The 14825-nt window shown below is 40.8% G+C and overlaps 1 protein-coding gene across 1 annotated transcript; it reads right to left on the reverse strand.

Moving 5' to 3' along the window:
- Positions 1-420: 420 nt before the first annotated feature.
- Positions 421-14664, reverse strand: LOC135094902 (isocitrate dehydrogenase [NADP], mitochondrial-like). Its single transcript, XM_063995404.1, has 9 exons — positions 14434-14664; positions 6077-6192; positions 5069-5213; positions 4624-4823; positions 3529-3666; positions 2886-2999; positions 2093-2240; positions 1410-1614; positions 421-1086 (listed from the first exon to the last, which is right to left on the reverse strand). The coding sequence occupies exons 1-9, from the start codon at positions 14531-14533 to the stop codon at positions 915-917; spliced, it is 1338 nt and encodes a 445-aa protein (XP_063851474.1). The 5' UTR covers positions 14534-14664; the 3' UTR covers positions 421-914.
- Positions 14665-14825: the final 161 nt, after the last annotated feature.

Here is a 14825-nt window from a genome sequence, read left to right on the forward strand (position 1 = left end):
GGGGTTGGGTTAACACTCTCCTAACATTTTTTTTGGTGCTTGGTTACACTTCACATTTCTACAGTTTTGAGGGGAATTATAGTCTATCTGTAAAAGCTATGGCTGGCTATTCTATTGTCACGGTAAAGCTTTCTATTTCTCATGTGTCTTTCTGAATACTAATAATCCTTCATTTGTTTCCACAGACTAGTTCTTCTTCACTTCTCTTTTAAGATATTTTTTTTTTCACTTTCCACATAACTAATTTATTCTTCAGTTTCCCCTCCAACTATTCAATTCTCTCCAAGAGCTACTAAATATTCAACAGTTTTCTTCATAAACAACTAAGTCATCATTTTCCCTCCAGAAAGCTGTTAAATTCTTTGTTTCCTCACAAGATGATCAAATCCTCCACTTTCCTCTCAAGACAATCAAATACTCTTTAGTTTTCTCCAAAAAGACAATTTAATTATGTTCAGTTTCTGCACAAATGACAAATTCTGTTCACTTTCTGTACAAATGCTCCAAAGACAATTCTTTTCACTTTCTTTACACACAATTTAATCCTCTTGACTTTCCTTACAAGTTACTCTCCAAAGACAACTGGATTCCCTTCACTCGCTTTACAAAATCTCAGAACAAACTTAACAGCATTTTCCAACACAGGGTTCATCCAATCCCTTCACCATTCAGCAGAGAAAGGCTTCATTTAGCACAAGAATAAGCTCGTATCAGATCTAGCCATCCCTTATACAAGCACATCATCGGAGACCAAACCAAACAAAAAAAATATAAACGTAGGTATCTTTAATATTTTCTGCCGTACAACTCTTCCCTTTGTTTCCCTCGTGACTACGCCATCCCACACTGAAGGTTTGAACTTGTGGCAACTTCCCGCACACTCCAGGCCCTTCCCCACCTTGCTGTCTTGCTCTCTAGGCCATCTTCCTTGCCAGCTCCTCACGAATGGCCTCCAGGAAGTCGTTCGTGTGGAGATACATTCCTTCCTTTAGGTTCTTGAGTCCGTGAATGCAGCCAGCCAGATCCTTGGTCATCTTGCCGGAGTCCACAGTGTCAATGCAAGCTGCCTCGAGACTCTGTGCAAACCTGAGGATGTGGGAGAAACAGGAAAGGTTGGGAGAGGTGGTGGTGTTTGCTGAAGAAGAGTGAGAAGGTAGAGGAATGGGTGGAAAAGGAGAGAAAAGAGACAGGGAAGCACAGAGGAGGTTGTGATATTTACTAAAGAGGCATGAGGAAAGTGGGGACAAGGAGACAGGGAGAGAAGATAGAAAGATGATGAAAAGGAAGAAGCACAAGAAGTGAAAAAAAATTGAAGAGGAGGGTGAGAAGACATGGAGAGAGAAGAAAAAGGATAAAAAGGAAGAGTGCCACAAGAACCAGCCCTCATCCCTTGGCACCCTGGCACCCACCTGGCCAGCTCTGGGGTGCCGTCCAGCTTGGCGCGGTGCTCCAGGCCGCGGGTCCAGGCAAAAATGGAGGCCACAGGGTTGGTGGAGGTCTTATTGCCCTTCTGGTGCTCCCGATAGTGGCGCGTGACGGTGCCGTGGGCCGCCTCTGACTCAATGGTCTTGCCGTCAGGGCACATCAGCACAGAGGTCATCAGCCCAAGGGAACCTGAAGAAGGCCACTGTGTCACAGGAACCATAGGGGGTGTGAGAGCATATGCAAGGACTAAACTTATCTTTTTTTAAGTATTGGCAGGAGCATGTGCGGATAGATGAAGGCATGGAGGAGGCCACCGTGTCACAGGAACCATAGGGGTGTGAGACCACATATAAGGACTAAGCTGGTCTTTTTCAGGCTTATTTGTAGAAGCATGAGAGCATGGACGAGGACACAGTTTTCATTTGCTTCCTAAACTAAACTGGTTGACTTTCTTCAGTGTTACTGATGGGAGTTGGGAAATAGAAGCATGTGGACACTGATGAGGACGCAGCAGCTTTGAGACACTTCTGAAGGTAAACTGCTCCACCTTTGTGCCTTGTGTAGTTATCACAGAGACCAGATTCAAGATACCGACACTAAACCACCGCAAAATTTACATAAAAAAATAACAAATTACTAACACCTTCAAACACACATGCACACTTACCATAGCCCTGAGCCACCACGTCGGACTGCACATCACCGTCATAGTTCTTGCAGGCCCACACAAAGCCACCAGACGACTTGAGGCCCTGAGCCACCATGTCGTCAATCAGGCGGTGCTCGTACCAGATCCCCTTGGCGTCGAAGTCTTTCTGCCGGGGAGGATGGGAGGAGAGATTCACGGTTATTAAAATCATGTCTTGTTATCTTTTATTAGGCATTGAGATTTTCTTTTATATCACCTCCTTTGCTTGTGTTTACCTATTACTATTTCTGCAAACGTATGGAGTGAAGAGCATTTTATTTATTGCTTGTGTTTATCTACTTATTACTATTTCTGTAAAAGTATGGAGTGAACAGTATGTTATTGATATCACCTCCTTTGCTTGTGTTTATCTACTTATTACTATTTCTGCAAAGGTATGGAGAGAGGAGCATGTTACTGATATCACCTTAGCTTAAGTTAATCTGCTTACTACTATTTCCACAAAGGGAAGGATGGAAGAGGGACATGTTATCGAAATCACCTCCTCTGTTTTGGCCATCCCCTTGAGGAACACTCCTAGTAGCATGAGATCAGAGAGAGATAGACAAGGCACCCAAGAATTTAAGACCCACTGGAACAAAGATGAGGAGACAGAGAGATAGAGGGATGAAATTGTGGTACAGAAAAGGATGGAAGTCACACAGAAAGCTGCAAGGGACAGAGACAACTGGAGGAGACTCGTGCATGGCGCCAACCACTCACTCGAAGGAAACAGCAAGAATAGAGCAGGCAAAGAGGAAAAGTAGCCCACCTTGTACTTCTCCTGGTAGATCTCCTCAAAGATGTCCTTGAAACGTCCATCGTAGCGCTTCAGAATAGTGTTCTTGGTGGACATGTACAGTGGCCAGCCCTTGCCCAGCGCCACCTGAGGACAGAGCAAGGTTAGGTTAGTGTATTGACTTGCCGGACACCTGAGGACAGAGAAAGGCTGTTAATCTATCTATCTATTGGCCAGAAATGTTATATCTATCTATCTGGTGGCCAGCTCTAGTTTATTGTCACCTATACTGAAAAAAAGTACAATTTGAGATATTTGAATGATTTAAAACCAGTCTTTCCAGTGAAGAATTAGAGTTTATGAAAGTATTTGAAATGTATAATTAATCTTTCAGCAAGCCTGTACTCAATGCTACCTTTGGCAAGAGAAACAAAGGTTATAACATTACTCTGTCCACCGGGATGCTCTGATCCAACGTAAAGACAGAAAAGCAGTATTATTTGTCCATCATTCCACCAGCCTCTCTTCACCTTTGGCAAGAAAGGTTATAACATTAATCTATCCACTGGGACACTGATCCACCACCTACATAGAGAAAGGTTGTACTATTTATCTACCATTCCACACCAGTCACACCCCAGACCCATCAAGTCCTCAGCCTCTCACAGCCCCGTACCTGGAAGGAGGAGTGGGCAAAGTCTCGGATGGACTCGTCGGTGTTGTACATGGCCATGGTGACGCCGCCGCCCGTCTTGAAGTCGAACACCTTGGTCCTCTGTGGCTCGCCGCCCTCAGGAGTGTACACAATCTCAACCTGGGATGGAAGGATAAGTGCTGTGGTGAAGACTGGTGTTGTGTTCCCTGTCTGAGCACTGGTGGATCCTCTGAGGGTGTTACAGAGAAGTTTGTTGCAGTGTTCCCTGTCTGAACTCTGGTGGATCCTCTGAGGGTGTTACAGTGAAGTCTGGTGTTGTGTTCCCTGTCACGACCCTCTGAGCTTCCTAGTTTAATCTTTCACTGCTATTTAACATGTTTCCTTAATCACAAACTACTCTAAAAGCATTTATTGTTTATCTACAGCCTCCTCTGAGCATCACACTGGCTAGACATTGCATAATATACTCTTCATCAGTTTTCTTGCTTATAGATGCTCAGAGACTCTATAGAATGCCTTAAGTGTTGTGCATTGTTCCTTATCGCAGTGAGAGTTAAGCTATAATACACAACTCTCTTATTTCAGTTCTGCATGTCTGTGTGATTCTTATGTTATAGTTTTGTCAGTACTGTCCTATGTGATCCTAGAGTTTCTGCTGCCTTGCCTCAACTTGTGCTGCACGATAAATATATTCTGGCTTGCTTGTTTGAGTTGTGCTGTGCCTGTGTCATATTCCGGCAATAGAATACATCTACTAGTTTCTGTCTAACACTCCAGCTACAGAGATTATGTTTTCTCCCCCCCCCTCTCGTTCTGATTTCTTGTTAAACTATCACTAGAAAAACATTCCCCCTGGTTCAGATTTCTCGTTAAACTATCACTAGAATAATTTAGATAGACTTTGTTAAACTATCATTGGAACCATTTAACTAGACTTCTTGTTAAACTATCATTGGAACCATTTAACTAGACTTCTTGTTAAACTACCACTAGAATCATTAAAACATTCTTGTGAACCCCAATAGAAATTAAAAACCCTTGAAAACTTCCGCAAGAACCTGTGAAGCCCGCCAAGCCAAGACCCCAAAGCACCCAAAACACCCGGTGCAGACTCACTGAGCCATTGCCAGGGATGACCATGTCGGTGGCCTTGTACTGGTCTCCATGGGCGTGCCTGCCGATGATGATGCTCTGGGTCCAGCCGGGGACCAGACGGGGAATGGTCTTGCAAATGATGGGCTCCCTGAAGACGGTGCCGCCCAGAATGTTACGGATTGTGCCGTTAGGACTGAGCCACATCTTCTTCAGCTTGAATTCTGTGTGAGGGATGAGTTTTGTTTACGCTGTGCAGGTCATGCCTTGTCTTTTTTCAAACCTAATCTAACTGAAGTGTTGTGGACAGATGGGTGTCTGTCTGGCTTGTTTAGTGAGAAAGGAAGTTAGGGAAGTTTGTTTGGGTTGTTTTATAAAGAAAGTTTATTTAGTGTTTATGTTTAAATGTCTCTCCCCAAGCTGCTGTGTTGTGAGGGGAGGGAGTGCCTGGGTGGTGCCGCTGACTCACCCTCCACGCGCTGCTCGTCAGGGGTGATGGTGGCACACTTGATGCCCACGTTGTACTTCTTGATGGCCAGAGCAGAGTCGATGGTCACCTGGTCGTTGGTCTGGTCACGGTACGGCAGCCCAAGGTCATAGTATTTGCAGTCGATCTGGTGGTTAGGTTAGGTTAAGTTAATAAAGCTAATAAGAACATACAATGAACATGAGAAAATAAGGGTTGGTGCAGGAAGCCATCAAGCCTACAAGTGGCAGTCCCTGTACAAAACATGCATACCTGTCATCTCCATCCATAAATCTGTCTAATCTTCCTTTAAAGCTCTCTAATGACTCAGCACTAACAATGTAACCTCTCTCACCCTCTCTTTATATAATATATATATATATATATATATATATATATATATATATATATATATATATATATATATATATATATATATATATATATATATATATATATATATATATATATATATATATGCAGGATGTAATCCTGTGGATATTACCAGAAATGAAAGTAGAGGTTATTCTATATTGAAAATGTTCTATGCACATGTGCATTTTGAGATGCTCTTTAGCTGTTATGTAACATTCAAGTGTGGCCTGGCAACAAACACAATGGCTGGGCCAGGCGGGTGACCATGGTGGAGAAACACAATTTTCACACACTCCACATTACTTAAAGTTATGCAATACAATCTGAACATATTCACTGTCACAGTCTTGGTGGGATCTACAGTATGTGTGACTGACAAGCAATCAACTGATTTGCTGCTAGCCTTGCTCCTTCCCATTCCCTGCCCAGGCAGGCAGTGCATATATATATATATATATATATATATATATATATATATATATATATATATATATATATATATATATATATATATATATATATATATATATATAGATAGATAGATAGATAGATAGATATGAGAAAGATGACAAAACACAAACAGTTAAAAAATATCAAGAAAGATCAACACACACAGAGAAGGCAACAGGAACCCACCTTGAGGTAAGGGTAGATGAGGTAGTCCTTGATCTTCTCCCAGATGATGCGGGTCATCTCATCACCATCCAGCTCCACCACAGGGTTTTTCACCTCAATCCTCTTGTCTGTGGAGTCTGTCAGGAGGAGAGAAAGGCTGAGTTATTTGGGAGAGAGATGGATGGACAGTGGCAGAGAAAGTGAGGAAGACAGACACACACATAGAGACAAAGAGAGAGGAAGAAATATTCACAGACAGAAAGACATAGACAGAGACAGATAAGAAAAAACAGAAAGCAGGGCAGGGAGGCAGAGACAGCAACAGACAGTGAGGGAAAAAGGCAAACAAAATGAGACAAAGTTAGGCAGAGGAGAGGGAGAGGAGAGAAAAAAAAAAAAAAAAAAAAAAAAAAAAAAAAGAGGAGAGAGAGGGGGCAGAAAAAGGGATGACAAACATTACATCACACAGTACAAGAAAAGAAAGGGTGCCATGCATTTCTAAGGTATACTCTTCAGTATTTACTCCTCCTGCAAGGCTTCCTCTTACGAGTACAAGCTCAGAAAAAGTGTATTGGGGTAATCTAGGCTATGCTGGGCTATGCTGAGCTGTGCTGCTTCTTTCAGTAACAAATTTTGAGTACTAACACATATCTCAAACAATTATTATTATTATTATTATTATTATTATTATTTATTTATTTATTTATTTTATTTTTTTCCCCTCTCCTGGAGCAGCATTTTGAGGAGCAGGTAAAGAAGTACCATATACCATCACTCATTTAACTACCAATGAAATGACACTCCTTCACTAGAACAGGTCTGGGTGACTTCACCAAACACTGGGAACACAGGTAGGAAACATTTAAAACGAATTAATCTGAACATTCCATTGACATCCTTTCAGAAATCCCCAAGACTTGCACCTGGCTGGCTTAATGAGTCACAGCACACAGATGAGGGAGGACAGGGGTGAGCTTAGGCAGGTGCTGTAGGTGCATGTGACGTACCGGTAACACACACGCACATGGAGGTGGTCTGGCATAAATAGAGTTAAGACAAATACTTTAAGAGATTTATTTCTATTTTTTTCTGTACTATTTCATCATCTCCACCTCCTATGATATGGCATGAAGCACTAGTCTTTGCATGGCATTGCATATACACACACACACACACACACAAGGTGGTCTGGCATTAAAATTAATACATATTTTCAAGAGATCTTCCTTCTCTCTCTCTCTCTCTCTCTCTCTCTCTCTCTCTCTCTCTCTCTCTCTCTCTCTCTCTCTCTCTCTCTCAGTATTATTTCATTCCTTTAGCTTGGTCAGCCCCTCCACCTCCTTCCACCACACTTGTTCATCCATCCATCACTTTTCCTTGCCTTTCTCTCCTTCACCTCTGAGTTTTAAAAGAATACTGTGAAAGACAAAGCCAGGATAGCACAAGATTAAGAGACAATATTTCCATTTTTTTTTTTTCAAAGGTTAGTAATCAGGAACCAATAAGAAAAAATAATAAAAATAACACCAACAACAATGATAATAATAATGATAATAATAAAATACTAGTGACAGTACCCATCCATCATCACTTTTGGCATGATGCAGTGCCAAATCTGGTTCAAGGCACCCTGGCACTGCTACACTACAGCTGGGTGCCGGGAAGTGCCATCACCGCTGGGTACAGTTGAAGCATCTCTCCCCCAGCAGGACAGTTCACAAGCCACACCAGTCATTACTCAGGCTTTGGGTGGGGGGGGAGGGGAGGTTCACACTTGTCATGTTAATAAGCACAGATGCCTATTAATTTTTTTTACTGTATTTCAACATTTTCATTTTCATATAGAACCAATTACTTTATATTATTTTATTATTGGATATTAATTAGAGGAAATATTTAAGTATGAATCAATCTTGTACTGTATTTCAATATTTTCATTTGCATATAGAACTAATTACTTTATTTTATTTTATTATTGGATATTAACTAGAGGAAATATTTAAGTATCCATCAATCTTATACTGTATTTCAACATTTTCTTTTTCATGTAGAACCAATTGATTTATTTTATTATTTGGACATTAACTGGCATAATATTTAAGTATCTATCAATATTATACTGCATTTCATCATTTTCAAATTCATATAAAACTGATTCATTTATTTAATTTTCTTATTTGAAAATTAATTGGTAAAAATATCCACATATTTAATTTATTTCACCATTTTCATAATTATGTACGATTATTATTATTATTATTATTATTATTATTATTATTATTATTATTATTATTATTATTATTACTACTATTTATTTATTTACTTTTTTTTTGTCTTATATGGCCATTTTTATATTGTTCCATTCTTTTTTTATTTACTTAAGTGTTCCCAGTGTCACTATTACTGGCACTCATCTCAAGGTACTCCTGGCACTCAACATCAACAAAAAAGTACTCTGGCACTGCATCACTGACAAGGAATGACATGACAGCTTTCAATATTCACCTGTCATGTCTCTTTTTATAGATTTACATTTCATTATCTCCCCACCATTTAATCCTTTCATTACTCATGTGGTCTTCTCTCCTTTTATACTTCTAAAAAATCATTGTCCCTCTTGTTATGATATTCAATGAACTAAACTTTTTTTTTTTTACTTTCAACTCATAACTTTTTAATAACCTATCAAATAAATAATACAAATAATTCACAGCTTCCTTTTATTAATATTCACCAAACATTAACGCACCTTTTTGCAACACCATTCATCTGTCAAGTTTTTTTTTTTTTTTTTTCACTTTTTTTCCCCACCCCCATAACCTCTAACACATATACACACACACACACACTGAAAATAACCCAGCTCTCTCTCTCTCTCTCTCTCTCTCTCCTACACACAAACACACATTCTGTCATTCTTTTTTTTCTGCAACCTTTGACACACACTGACACACTCACACACTCAAAAATAAACCCACTCCTTAGACACACACACACACACACACACACACACACACACACGTTCTGTCAATCTTTTATTTCAGAGTCTATTTCCATTTCTCTATACCCCTTTAGCCCTTCTGTCAAGCTTCCCTGTTGCAACACTCACACCTGCCTGCCAAACTTGTCTGTACCTCAACAATGTGCATTACCTGCTATCTATGGTGATGTACAGTCTGGTGTGTATATATGGTATGTATTCTAAAACTCTATTCTCTCACTGACATATTTTCCAAGGCCACAGAGATGATTAGCCAAGTTCTTAAGAGTGTTTCTATTGTTAGTAAAGTAGAAATCTTGTTAATCTGTCCCTAAAAGCATGAATCTCTTAAAAACCCATATAACTTCATCATAACTATTTTCAAAGGCCACAGAGGTGATTAGCCAGTTCTCAAGAGTGTTTCTATTGTCGATAATGTGGAAATCTAATAAATCTGTCCCTAAAACCATAAAAACCCACGTCACTTCACCACAGCTATTTTCAAAGGCCACAGAGGTGATTAGCCAGGTTCTCAAGAGTGTTTCTATTGTCGATAATGTGGAAATCTAATAAATCTGTCCCTAAAACCATAAAAACCCACGTCACTTCACCACAGCTATTTTGAAAGGCCAGAAATGATTAGCTGGGTTCTAAGGAGTGTTGCTATTGTTAATAATGTAGAAATCTAATTAATCTGTCCCTAAAACCATAAAAACCCACGTCACTTCACCACAGCTATTTTCAAAGGCCACAGAGGTGATTAGCCAGGTTCTCAAGAGTGTTTCTATTGTTGATAATGTGGAAATCTAATTAATCTGTCCCTAAAACCATAAAAACCCACGTCACTTCACCACAGCTATTTTCAAAGGCCACAGAGGTGATTAGCCAGGTTCTCAAGAGTGTTTCTATTGTCGATAATGTGGAAATCTAATAAATCTGTCCCTAAAACCATAAAAACCCATGTCACTTCACCACAGCTATTTTGAAAGGCCAGAAATGATTAGCTGGGTTCTAAGGAGTGTTGCTATTGTTAATAATGTAGAAATCTAATTAATCTGTCACTAGAACCATGAAACTTCAACTGGAGCCTTTTGAAAGTGATATGCAGCACAGAAATGTTTTAGAATGTAGGCCTAAGCACATAAGGTATAGAATGTTTGGGGAAGGTATAACTAGAGAAACTATGGTCAGAAAACTAGTATTTTGAAGTCTATTACATCTCTTGGTCATAATAAAATAAGTAAAATAAATAAAAAAATATATATACGTGTGTTGTTGATGTGTGTGGTGATATGAGAGAGAGAGAGAGAGAGAGAGAGAGAGAGAGAGAGAGAGAGAGAGAGAGAGAGAGAGAGAGAGAGAGAGACCAATAAATCTTTCACTCTTACTAATATTGGCAGCTAATCACCCCCCTCCCCCCTCTCTCTCTCTCTATACCACCCCCTTCCCCCATTACATCACCACCCCTGGCACCTCCCCTCATCACCACCCTCTTAATATAACCTTGGCACTCACACTGGCACTCTCCCTTCAGTGCCAGCAGACTCTCACCGGCTCTCTCTCTCTCTCTCTCTCTCTCCTCCTCTCTCTTCTCTCTCTCTCTCTCTCTCTCTCTCTCTCTTCTTAATGACCTAAACCTTGAAAACCTCTCGTTACCTTTTCCCTTTAATAACCTGGCAACTGGAGAGAGAGAGAGAGAAGAGAGAGAGAGAGAGAGAGAGAGAGAGAGAGGAGAGAGAGAGAGAGAGAGAGAGAGGAGAGAGAGAGTAAAAGTGAAAGTGAGAGAAAGAATGCGAGAATTGGGAGTGAAAGAAAATAGTGAAAACGAGAGAGAGAGAGAGAGGAGAGAGAGAGAGAGAGAGAGAGAGAGAGGAGAGAGAGAGAGAGAGAGAGAGAGAGAGAGAGAGAGAGAGAGAGTAAAAAGTGAAAGTGAGAGAAAGAATGCGAGAATTGGGAGTGAAAGAAAATAGTGAAAACGAGAGAGAGAGAGAGAGAGAGAGAGAGAGAGAGAGAGAGAGAGGAGAGAGAGAGAGAGAGAGGAGAGAGAGAGAGAGAGAGATGCAGGCATTGAAATTTAAAGAATGTTAATGGTTATTCTCATGAGTTGAAAACCTCTTAAGAATAAATATAGATAACCATAAAAGGTAAACTGTCAGATGAAAGAAGGGTTCAAAAAGATGAATAAATAAATAAGGTGAACATTGAGGAGTAAACGAACCCCCAAAAAAAAATGAAAATGAAAATGTTAAAAAATGATAAACAGAAGAAAATTAAATAAAGAATTAAAATAGATATAAAATAATAAAGAGAAGTTTTAAGAAATATATAACAATAAAAAATACTAATAGTAAACAGAAAAGTAAAAGATAAAAAACATATTTAAAAATAATAACTGCACAATATATCCTATGAGAGAGAGAGGAGAGAGAGAGAGAGAGAAGAGAGAGAGAGAGAGAGAGAGAGAGAGAGAGAGAGAGAGAGAGAGAGAGACTTATCGAAGAAAGAAAAAAAAAACAGAAGAAGAAGAAATACAAAAAATATGTATATACAACGAGAGACCTTTAGGAGGAGGAGGAGGAAGTGGCGGGGGGAGGAGGAGGAGGAGGAGGAGGAGGAGGAGGAGGAGGAGGAGGAGGAGGAGGAGGAGGAGGAGGACGTTCACCTTTGATAATTTTTCTTCTCCCCCCCCCACACACTGATAATTTGAAGCACACACACACACACACACACACACACACACAACCTAATTTCTAAACATATCAGTCTCTCTCTCCTCTCTCTCTCTCTCTCTCTCTCTCTCTCTCTCTCTCTCTCTCTCTCTCTTATATCTTTCATTATACACACAGTCACAAGATCTGACAAGAATACAGAGAGAGAGAGAGACCGAGAGAGAGAGAGAGAGATAGAGAGAGAGAGAGAGGAGAGAGATGAGAGAGAGAGAGAGAGAGAGAGAGAGAGAGAGAAGCTTAAGTTAGAGTGAAAGGAGCGATTGAAGTGAGACGCACGCACAAACTGCATCACAATAAGAGCCTGCAAACTCCAAACGAGGAGCTATAAAGAGGATCAGAATGCATGAAAGAAGGACCTGAATGCATGGAAAGGAAATCTGAACCTCTTTTGCATGACTTGGACATCATAAACACAGAGAAAAAATATATATATAAAATGAAATAAAAAAAAATATGTATACGTGTGTTAATGATGTGTGTGGGGATGTGAGAGAGAGAGAGAGAGAGAGAGAGAGAGAGAGAGAGAGAGAGAGAGAGAGAGAGAGAGAGAGAGAGAGAGAGAGAGAGATAAAGCAGTAAAGATATAAGATAATGAATAAAGGAGGAAGGAAAAATTATGAAAACTAGAAAAGAAAAGTTTGAATACAGAAGAGAAAATAGGAAAGAAAAAAAAGAAGTAAGAAGACGGAAAGAAAGATTTATGGTATAGATAGACAAGAAAGAAGGGAGTGGAGAAGGAAAAGATAGGAGATCTGGGATGGTAGATGGAAGGAGGGGATAAAGGAGGAAAGTGGAAATTAACCATAAGGGAGATGAAAGAAGGAGATAAGAAGGGATTAGGGGCAAGTGAGGAGAAGAAATACGAAGGAAGAGATAGGAGAGGAAAGAAGAAAAATATGAATAAACAAGGACGGCGATGAAAGATAGGAAAAGGAGAGGAAAGGTGAAGGAAAGGAGGAAGAAAACCAGGAAACAAAGAAAAAGAAGAAAGGAGACGAAAATACGGGAGAGAAAATGGGAGAAAGCAAAACAGCTGGGAAGAGGAGGAGGAGGAGGAAGAGGAGGAGGACAGGCAAACACCGGCAGGCAAACCCCTCCCCCTCCCTCTCTCTCTCCCGCTACGCTCCCCCGCTCTCTCCCTCTCTCTCTCTCTCTCTCTCTCACTCTCTCAGTAGGTCACGTAGGCCACTGAGGATGCCAGCAGGTCATTAAATATCATGAATTAACCTTTGTAAATTGTTCAGATTCACAAACAGCAATCATCACCATCAGCATCACCATTTCAAACTACAAAATGATGAAATTTATCTGTTATTTCATTGTATTTTTTTCCCCAAAGTGTATTTCTCTCATTTTCTTCCCCTACAGTACTTTTCCATCTTACCTGCGAGGGAAAGTGGGTATATTTGATATCTATGCTAACAGGTAATAGGGGTTTTAATTAACGACTACCTGTTCCTGTATGTCTAATTAGTCTAATTTTGCACACGATTTCTTGCCTGTATTCGTTTCATTATCCCCGAGAGAAACGCGATTATAACCTTTATGATGAAAGGTAATAAAGGCTTTGTTTGACTGTTACCTATACCTGTATATCTAATTAATTTAAAACCTGATTTCCTACCTGTACTTTTCCATTGACTCAAACTCGTCTGAGAGGGAAACTAAGGTACACAGGTAACTGGGGCTTTCAATTTACCTGCGTCCATTAACAGTTTAAATTTATCAAACTCTTCATTGCTATCTCTATGTACTTTCCCTCAATTTATCTAGCTTGAACTTTGTACTCCCACTACGCATTTGAATATATATTCGCCTATATACTAACAGGTAAGACTTTTAATTTAATAATATACATTGATTCTTAGTCTATATAATGCTATTAGCTGTCTATACATTTTCCCTCCACTTATAACCACATAGGTCAATGCACTCTGTCCTCACCACTACGCAATTTTCCACTTTTATCTCCCCTTGTCAAGGAATGAGGAAGATAACAGGGAATGTCATACAAAAACATGTCTAGCGCAGTCTATCCAACACTAACATTCCGGGAAGCATATGGACTCGGAGAAAAAGAAAGAAAAACATTATAGTTACGTGGGACCTCCAAGTTCAAGGTCACTATAGCCAGCGGCATGGGGTTATATAATTGTTGCTCCTCCACAGCTTCCCTCCCTTCCCTCCCTGACGACAAAGTACTCATGCCAAGGTGCAAACAGGTTTCTTTCTTGCGCTGTCCCCATGCCTGTGTTTAAAGGCAAAATGGAGGCAGAGGGGGGCTGAATAATAGTCAGCTCCCTGCGTTCATCTCCCATATCTTCCTTGATGATAAAGTACTAAGATTCATGCATTAGTTAAGGTTAAAAGTTCCTAGTTCCTTTCGCTGTCCCCTTGCATACGATAGTAGGAGGCAAAATGGAGGCAGAGGGGGACGATACAGTCGGCCCCCTGCGTGTTAGGCTCAACCTCCCGGCGACTCCTCCTAGCCCAACTTCCTCCCTAATTCATAATTCTATCTACCTTAACTAATAGATAAGGCCCCTGATGGTCATTTAAGCTAATAATACACCCGGAAAAGCTAATAATGCTCTCTCCCGGCACTCAGCATGAACATTCCCAGCTCGCCCCGCTCAAGCTACCAGGACAAGGGTTTTGCAGTAACTCACATGACATTTTCTGGGCCATTGCGGTGGGTACGGCGACCCTGGCATGGCTAGGGGCCTTGGTGAGGGCTACCCTGGCGACTTGGGCTAATGTGGAGGCCATGGTGGATGTAGTGGTGGAGGAGAGTGTGGTGGAGGCGTGCCGGGTGCTGCCACGAGTCAAACAGCAGCAGCTCTCGCTAGCCAGCCAGCACCCAGCCCCAGCCACGCTCCTCCTCTCCCTCTCTCCTCTACTCATCCATCCCACCCCCGGACCCCTCAATGCTCTTTTCACCCCTCCCCCTCCTCTCCCACTCCTTCCTTTCTCCCCTACCCTGTACTTCTTCACTGCATTCGCCTCTCTCTCTCTCTCTCTCTCTCTCTCTCTCTCTCTCTCTCTCATCCACTCCACCACC

Source organism: Scylla paramamosain, chromosome 47, assembly GCF_035594125.1.
Source record: "Scylla paramamosain isolate STU-SP2022 chromosome 47, ASM3559412v1, whole genome shotgun sequence".
Classification (NCBI taxonomy): Eukaryota; Metazoa; Arthropoda; class Malacostraca; order Decapoda; family Portunidae; genus Scylla; species Scylla paramamosain.